Genomic DNA, 9,024 nt, shown 5'->3' with positions numbered 1-9,024 from the left:
AAACGTCCGCCGCGAACCACCTGAACTGTGGCGCCATGGCAACAGGGATGCCAATGCAAGAGTTTTAACAGCACAACTGTTATAACCAGAGAATTTCAAACAACGTGGCCTTTCTCATACGATGATCATCGACATTCTGGTGCAGCTCTGCAGCCAATTGTAAAGCCGGAGCGCTCTCCTGAGGCTACGCCCCCGCTCGGTGATGTCACAGCAGGTGCATCGTCTTTGACAGCAGAGGGAAAACACCTGCCGTGACATCAGCGAAGTGAAATGTGCTTCCGGTACAAAACGTTTAAAACGGCCTCGACGGGGACTGGGAGACCGAGCGGGGAACGTTTCGTTACAACAAACTCCCCAAAAAATCTGCCTCTGTAACATCGGTTTCGGGTCAAAGAAGGAATGCAGTTTTCCCAGAAAAATTAAGTTGGAAACAGGCACAAAAAAGCAAACACAAGACTCTGGTTCCCGCTCACATTCTTGGGATACTCCTGCCTCACTAAGGGTCAACGGCAGCCAGCAGAAAATGGCAGGAAATAAGCCGAGTATGAGAACGCTGCAGAGGAGGTGTTACAGAGGACAAACTCCTCGAGTTCAGGCCCTTCTGAGTGACAGCTTCCAGTGGAAAGTGGACACACACACACACACACACACACACACACACACACACACACACACACTCTCCTGCTATCACACTTTCCAGAAGTGACGACTGACATCCTCTTCCTCTCCGTATCAGGGCGATTGCGTCCCTCCCTCGACCTTCGGGGGAGGAAACCATCTCGGATCCCTGCGGTGCTTCACCGTCCCGAATCAGCTCGGGAGATCCGACTCCTGCACGAACTCTCAACCGGGTGGAAAAAATCCCCTCATGCATGCAGTGTTTCAGCGTGTGCAACTCTGAGTTTCTTTGGCAGGTGGGGAGGGAAGGGGGGGGGGGGGGGGGGTGTTATTGGAGGAAAAGCACAAGTTGTTTTTTTTTCGTCCATGATTGAGGGAAAAGAATGCAAGTTTCTCTGATCCTTACAAATTTTAAAAACCCTAAAACTATCTTAACTTAACCAAACGTTAACCACAGGAGGGGGGCAGAGGGGGGGGGTCACATGACTTTGTTTTAACTCGTCCCAGCCGGCCCGTCCGGCCTGATTCCCACATGTGAACGGGGCTGTAGTCCGAGAGATAAACTGTATATAAAGACTTTGGATGGCGGGGCCATTTTTTGGAAGTCTTTCCAAAACCAGACACACAAAAACAAAAAAGAGTGCAGAACGGATTACACGGCGGATTTGTCTGCCGCAGACGGTAGCATGTCCAGCTAACTCACAAAGTCCACAGCTATTCATCCTGCAGAGTCACGTGTTTATATTCAAAAGACGTCAGACTCACATCGACTGGTACATCCACTGTGCTGTATTTTCTAAGCCGGAGCGTTTCATCTCACGTCAACGAAGCTCAAGCTGAAGCACGTAGCCTGATCCGACACGTTCCACAAACACGCTGCTTATTTGTTTTAAAGTAAAACACGCGGAAGAAAATTGTTAACAATTTGCTTACATTTGTTTCAAATAGAGATACATGAAGTGTGTTTGTTTATAATAAACAAAAGCTGAAGTAGATACGAGTGGTTTCATCCAAAGGAAAAATCATAATCACGAAAAAGAGAGATTAATGAGAATGATATTTATTTTCTACTGCATTATGTTTTGAGGGGGGATATTTCATCATATTTGAAAATTGTTTCTGAATATGTGACTGTGGAAGAGCACCGTCCTCAATACAGACCCAAATATTGGGAATATTATAACATCATAATATAAATACATCATAATACTCCTCCGTTATTGAGCATGGTTTGTTCTCAACAGGTGGCCAAACTGCAACAGATGGAACACATTTTGAAGGGAAAACTGTTTCAGCATTTATATATATAAAAAAAAATGTTTTTAAAAACATTAAATCCCTTTAAAATGCTTCTTTAAAGATTCAGTCAAACAATTTTTCATTTCAGGTTATCTTGAGTCAAAGACGCCCGTTTCTGCTTCAGCTCCTCCTTTAACACATCGGAAATATGTCATCAATTATTACAACGTTAACAATATTTAGAAACAAAACTGTACGGCTCACAAATCGCACAGTCGTCTCGAGGCCTCGTTGTGCAGCAGAGTTTCTGATCAGAGTGTCGAAAGGTGGCTGAAAATAATAAAAGAGAAGTTTAGAGAATCAGAAAAGGAGGAAAACACAAAATGTTCCTGCCTCGTTATTCTGCTGGTAAAATGTAGATTGATGACGTTTTTTTTCACATCTTCTGCTGAGACAGAAGGAGGTAAGAGAGAGAGAGAGAGAGGCGGTGAAGTGAGGATGATGAGGAGAGATGAAGGCCCGGGGAGGCTCTATTGATTAGTGTGCTTTTCTGCCCACGTGTTAGCGATACAGTGAGAGAGCCCACACAGGAAAGCAGAGAGGAGGAGAGTAGAGGATCTGTGCATCAAACGCAGATGAGCTCATGCACACGCGCACACACACACACACACACACACGCACACGCACGCACGCACACACACACACGCGCACACACACGCAGGCCAACACATGGGTGAGTTCGCCTCTGTAAAGTAAACTTAAGGACGAGCTGCGTTTTTATTTTTCCTTCCTTCCTTCTCCTCCTTCCAGCTCCACATCTGGTCTGTGTTTGGAGGGACTTTCTCTTTCTGTCTTATCATACTGTACACACACACACACACACACACACACACACACACACACACACACACACACACACACACACACACACACACACACACACACTGCTGACAGCCCCGTAAACTCATGTTCACAGTCAGCTCACTTTATTCATCGTCCCACTCTCGAAGCTGAAATGCAAACAAAGAAAAAAAAAAAGAAAAAAAGTTGGCGCAAAGTTTGCAAACCGATCTCCCATCATGCATCTGGGCTGCAGCTCAAGTGCACGGGAGCGGCCGTCGGCTTCAGGTATGCGTGTCATTGTGTCTCAGTGACACTTATGTCAAACCTTAATTACAGTGCGTGCGCTTATACTTGTGGACCAAAGCATCCATCAATGTGTTGGATTTTAAAGGGCCAGTACGCCCGACACAAACAAAACACTGTGGAGCTGCATCACCAGCTTTTACTGACATATATTGACTCGTACTGTCCTCCGACCACCTGTTAAACTGCCTGGTTGTCGAGGACAGACATGACGTCAGACATATTTTCAGCCATTTTTCAGCTAAATATTTTCACTTCTGCTGTCACTCGTAAAAACAAACGATGACTGACGTCTGAACACGGCTGCATCTTTTTAAGCGGCGCTCCCTAAACTGTCGTGATTTCCTAGGACATTAAGGTGACGCAGAAATGTGACTATTCATGTTTATTCCGACATGAGATCGGCCCTTTAACGGAGAGCGATGCACGTCTGGGACTTCTGATTCAGTTGAAAAGAGCCTCAAAAACTCGGAGATCTTCAGAATACGTTGGGTTTTTTTTAAGTTTTTCAAGATGAAAAAAGGCTGAAAAAGTATTTATTAAACTCAACATTTGACCACTCGAGGACCTCCAGATCGCCTCCACATGCAGTTTCATTGACAGAACAGGTTAAGGTCACAATTCAATATCTGCATCTAAAATTGGTCGCAAACACACAAAAACAGCTCATTCATACACATAATTTGTCTGTAAATCCACAATATAATCAACTAGAGGAAACAAACCCTACAAATCTGTAAATGGTCAACTTATTCCCTTATAATTCATTGACTTGGCAACAACAGGAAGTACCGACTCTGCTCTAAATCTAAAGTTTAAACGTGTTAGATGTTTTCTAAACAGTGTAATTTCATCTGCTAAAACAAGAAAGCTTAAAGAACAGAAAAACTGCATCTAAAAATGTGTCTGCTTTGAATAGTTATTTGTTTTTTCTACAAAATGTTGTGGTCCTCAAAAATATTCCAAGAAATACACCTGCTCCTCGTCTCTCACCGAAAGATTCAGAAACTATTGGATGAATTTGCGAATACGTTTGATTCCAGGACGTCTCCTGCTTCACTGACGTGTCTGTTTTCATGATTGATCCACAAACATCCACGTAGACTCAAGATTTAAAGTGAAAATAAAGAAAACTTTCCACCTTCAGGAGATAAAAGTGTTCAACTCTGTACGCACGTCATAATTTAACTTGGATGTTTTGACCTGAAACTCACTTTAATTGAAAAACTAAGCAGAAATAAACTTTGAAGAGAACACAAATTACAGAAAGAAAGAGCTGAATGAAGGACAACGTGACAGGTGGAGTGATAAAACTCCCAAACACGCACGACATCTCCGCACATCCACCGAGTTCACATTCCTGTCCACATGCCTTCAACGGGATGCCTTCAGGGACATCCTGTAAACCAGCACATCCAGGAGACAAAGTCATGAAAAAGTCCCCAAAAAACATCCTTCCTGCAGTCATACTCACATCTGACATCACTCTGACATCACTCACAGTCATGCTAACACGAGCGCCACCTCCTTCAACGTCACATTTGAAGTGTTTTAAGTCAGGTTTCATGTCAAATTTCACAGTTTTCCTACAAATATTTCATCATTTTTCTCAATCTTTTTTTTTTTTGTAAATTCAGAGATGTCCTGCAGGACAGCTCGCAGCCAGCTGACAGGAACCAAACCCTCCAATAATAAACCTCTCACTGACTCGCACAACATAAATAAATGTGGACACGGACCGTGCGCCCTGCAGCCGGGACCAAGAGTCTCCGACAGAACCACAAATGAATCCACGGAACCCTGAAAGTGACCCGATGTCCCCAAACTTGTGACATTTCCCCCAAAACGCAGCTTCAACTTCCCCCCTGCAGCAGCCGCGCGCTGCGCAAAGCGTCTCCAGGTGTGCGTCTTTTTCTTCCTTCAGTATTTCTCACCTCTCGGTGGAGGCTTGCTGAGCAGCTCCGCTACGTGCCTCTGCAGCCGGACCACTCTCCCCTCCAGCGCGCCGGACCGGTGGCACACGGACACCAGCTCTCCCTCCAGCTCCTCCAGGATGCCCACCGAGTGCCGGGACAGATCCGAGAGCTGCCGGAGCACCGAGCACAGGGAGAAGCTGCACACGTCCGCCAACTCCCCGAAAACCTCCGGCCGCGGACGCTGCGGACGCGGCTCGCGCAGCCTCCCGCCGTCGGGCTTGCACACATCTTTCGGAAGTATCGCGCGTTTGCAGAAAGGCATGATTTTACAATAACAAACTCCGCAGATAGTCAAGTTACACTCCTGTGGTCCTTCTCCCTCCGGGTGGCGCACGGACACATGCCAGGAATCCTCGTGGGGGGGGAACTCCGCGGCTCGTGGAGAGGCTTGAAGCGAGTTGAGCGTCGCGCGCCCTCATTGTTTTTGACTGCGAGCGAGATTTTCTCTCTTTTCTTTTTTTTTTTTTTTTTTTTCGGTGGAGAGGAGAGACTCAGCTGCTGATCGGATTGTTGTCAGGAGAGACAGAGTAACAACACACAAGACATCCGGTTTGAGCTTCAAAACAAAAGATGGAATTAAGGTTCAGGTGCCAAAAGAGATTTGAGGACGAGCGATGCAGTTCATTAAGTTCGCTGCGTAACTAAACTAAGCAGAGAGATACTTTCATCGTCCCACCAGGGAAATTTAAATGTCCAGCAGCTCACACACAGGAATTTGGATCAAAAGGGAGAAAAATAAAATAAACAATCGATAAAAAGTCAATTATGGGTCAAAACAAAAGGCATAAAAAAAACCCAAAAGCTCTATTTTTCGTCCAATGTAGAGTATCCGATGACATTAAAGCTTCTAACAAAATAAGGCAAAAGTTAAACTTCTTTTCACGTGAACCACTGTGGGCCTGAAAACATGACCTCCAAAGATACATTTTGAAATAACATACATTTCTTTTATTGGTTAATATTTAAAGTGTTGGCCTATATGATGTGTTTAAATATATATGTATATATGTAAGCGTCATTATTTTTCCAGCTCATTTCAGGAGTAAGTAAACGTATTATTATATATATTTTGTACAATCATTATGCAAAGTTGTAGCATTTTATACGATATTGATCATTTCTGAATCTTTTGGTGCTAATTTTGCTGCAATTTTGTTACTTTTGTTTTGGCATTTCTTTTGTGCCTTCTCCATGCTTTTATTTTGAAGATATTCAACCCCACCTCGGCACTTACCTCCTCGAGCTTGACAGGGCGACACGGGGCGCAACAGTCTGGTGTTTCCCTAGGAGCAAACCTGTCTCGAGGAGAGGAAGAGGAGGAGATGAAGAGCAGAGATGAAGAGTGGATGAGGAGGTTGAAGAGGGAGAGGATGGAGGAGGAGGACGGAGGGATGGATTAACCCCTTCATGCACCACTGGTCGTAAGGACAGAGTCAGTGAGTGGACACTGCTGTCCACAAACTTTGGTCGGTGAGGTTGTTTGACAGTTTGGAGACTTTGTTCTTTGTCCACACAGAGATGAGGAGGTTGTGTAGTCGTGACCTCCACTGAACGCAGCACCTCTGAGTCCTGCAGGCCTCACGGCTGCAGGGAGAAAATCCAGCTTCAACATCTGGAGGAAAGACTTCCCAGAAGAGTGGAAGCATGTTGGGCCGGCACATTATTTCCTACATGGATTTTGGAGTAAAATGTTTAAATGAGCCCTGTGATAAATCTTCAGGGTTTAACGTCCAGTTTTTGCTGCAACTGCCTCGGCGAAAGTAAAAACGCACCAAAAAATACAGCCTCTAAAAAGGACCGACTTCTTTAAGACAGTCACAACAAAAAATAAACATCACGGCCTTCATGAAAGAAGAACTCGCTGCATTATTTTACTGAATAAACCGTCTGTCTGACGTGTCCGCATACTTTTATCATGTAGCTGTTTCTGATTAATCTGTTTTCATGGATGCATCTTGTTTCCAATTATGTTTTTTGGACGTGGTGTCAAACAGTCCGCTGGCTTTAATTTAAGAAGAAGAAGAAGAAGAAGATCTCAACGGCAAACATGTCGATCTTTGGTGTTAGATAACGAGGTCGATTTGAAACAAGCGGGTCTGGAAATGAGGAGAAACACGAAGGAGCACAAATTCCCAAGTCGGAGAATAAATGAACGATGTGGACCACTGGACTCTCTCTCAACATCTTTTACTCTGTAAAATGAACACAAGCCTCCGCGCACACATTTCCAGATGCTCGAGGACATTACACACTCCTGAAGTCATCATCTGAGTCTGAAGGTCATGACATCATCAGTTCAGACTATTAATTCATTGATTTATTAATTCAGCCGCTCGTGGGAGGATCGGAGGATTTCTGTCGAACATCAAACTTCGTTCTCGACCTTCAAAGTGTTTGTTTTTTCTAACGCCTGTCGCTGGTGAAGACTGCGCGATGCAGCTGAAAGCTCAGGAACAATTAACTGGTGTTTGGACATTTTCAGGCACCGTTTCCTCTATTTTCTGACACGTAATCCTGGCCGCCCTTTTGTGGGTTTTACTGACTGATATCACACGTTTGAATCTGTGCTGATGAAATGTTACAACATTTCATCAAAGTATACGTAATTTTAATTTGTAATATTTTACGTGTTTTTCCACAAAAAAAACAAAACGTGTGTGTTTGGATTCTGCTAAATGAAGCCCAAGTCTTCAATTAACTAAAAAGTATTGAGTGAGTGTTTTATTTTAAAGCGAGTCATCTCTCACTAACGTTTCACCTGCATGGCACCATTTTTACCTGAAATTAAACTGATTAAATTGGACATTTTTAGATTAAAAAAAGTAGATACATAAACTGATTCAAGCGTCTAGAGGAAGGTGTTCAAAAGGTATTCACGTCCATAACGTGATTAAATGTACTAAAACCACACATTGCACTTAAGTAAAAGTATTATCAGCAAAAAAAATGACTGCTGCTCTGCGTTTTACTGCTTCAATAATGAAGGTTGTATTTATTTGAACTGCTTTATGTCCTGCTGTTAAATTTAATCTACACTAATCATTTTACATAAGATCCTTTTATTCTATACAAAAAAAAAAACACGTATCCCTAAAGAGTCAACAACTTGAGAAAAGTGATTACTTTTCCAGTGAATCCAAGATCATAATAATGATAGTAAACTTCTATGCTGCTCCTTTCATACAAGAAATGCAGTTTAAAAGTCCTTCACATGAAAACAGATAGAAAGAAGCCATAGAAACGCGTTAACGTGTAGTTTAAAAATAAAATGCATAAGAACAGATCAGATTACAAACCATGACAACATGTTATTGAAATAGAGTTCAAATGTAGAATAAAGCAAAAAGTATTTTACAGGCGCCGTAGTGCAAGAGAGCTTCAGGTGCAGCTAGTTAAAGACTAAAGAAAAGAGATGTTTCAAGCTTTTGGTTTTTGTTGTTTCAATATTTAAATCAAAGTTAAATTAGCTTAATCTTAATCCAATCCTTTCGGTTTATCAGAAAAAAATCAAATCTAAAATAAACAAACTTGAAGAGAAGTTGAATTTTCCTGAATAAATGGCAATGTAAATGGTAGGTAGAGCTGCTTTGTGTTGAATATATTTATAAATTAAAGTGAAATTATGTTGTTTATCATTTTAAAAAGCCGGTAAAACTGAGGAAGATGGAGAGCAGGGCGTCACGGGACCTAATTTCTCTTTTATTTTCACACGAGCCAACGCCTCCTCGCTCGATCTGACACTTCGGTTACGTCACAGTTTTCACGTGACATGAGTTTCCCACGAGTGTGACCCGAGTTCAAAGCGACCTCAGAGGAATCGGGGGCAGGCTGCTCATCCGATGCGTTACATAACTCAGTCACAAGGTCCTCATTTTAAAAAAAAATTTAAAAAAAAAAAGGGAGGTGCGTCGTCTCCTACTGTGTTTCATCGCCTCTGAACGCATCCTCCAAATCTCTCCGGTCAAACAACATCAGCAGCTCCCAGAGTGGATTCTTCTTCCTCCCCTGCAACACACAACAAGTGTGCAGAGAAGCTAAAAACGCA

The 9,024-nt window shown here is 43.0% G+C and overlaps 1 protein-coding gene across 1 annotated transcript in view; it reads right to left on the bottom strand.

Annotated features, from left to right (window-relative positions):
* The window catches only part of nhsl2 (NHS-like 2), a 118,120-nt gene extending 112,676 nt beyond the window's left edge, over nt 1–5,444 (bottom strand). Inside the window, exon 1 of the mRNA XM_069172185.1 lies at nt 4,938–5,444. Within this exon, the coding sequence (XP_069028286.1) occupies nt 4,938–5,241 (304 nt within the window). The 5' untranslated portion in view covers nt 5,242–5,444. The remainder of the gene's footprint in view (nt 1–4,937) is intronic.
* Between the last annotated feature and the right edge of the window lie 3,580 nt (nt 5,445–9,024).

This window comes from Embiotoca jacksoni, unplaced genomic scaffold (assembly GCF_022577435.1).
Source record: "Embiotoca jacksoni isolate LCO1_2020_lvr unplaced genomic scaffold, fEmbJac1.0.p SCAF_51, whole genome shotgun sequence".
NCBI lineage: Eukaryota > Metazoa > Chordata > Actinopteri > Embiotocidae > Embiotoca > Embiotoca jacksoni.
Note: the sequence above shows the minus strand (reverse complement) of the source record. Positions and strands in the feature narration are given on the sequence as shown.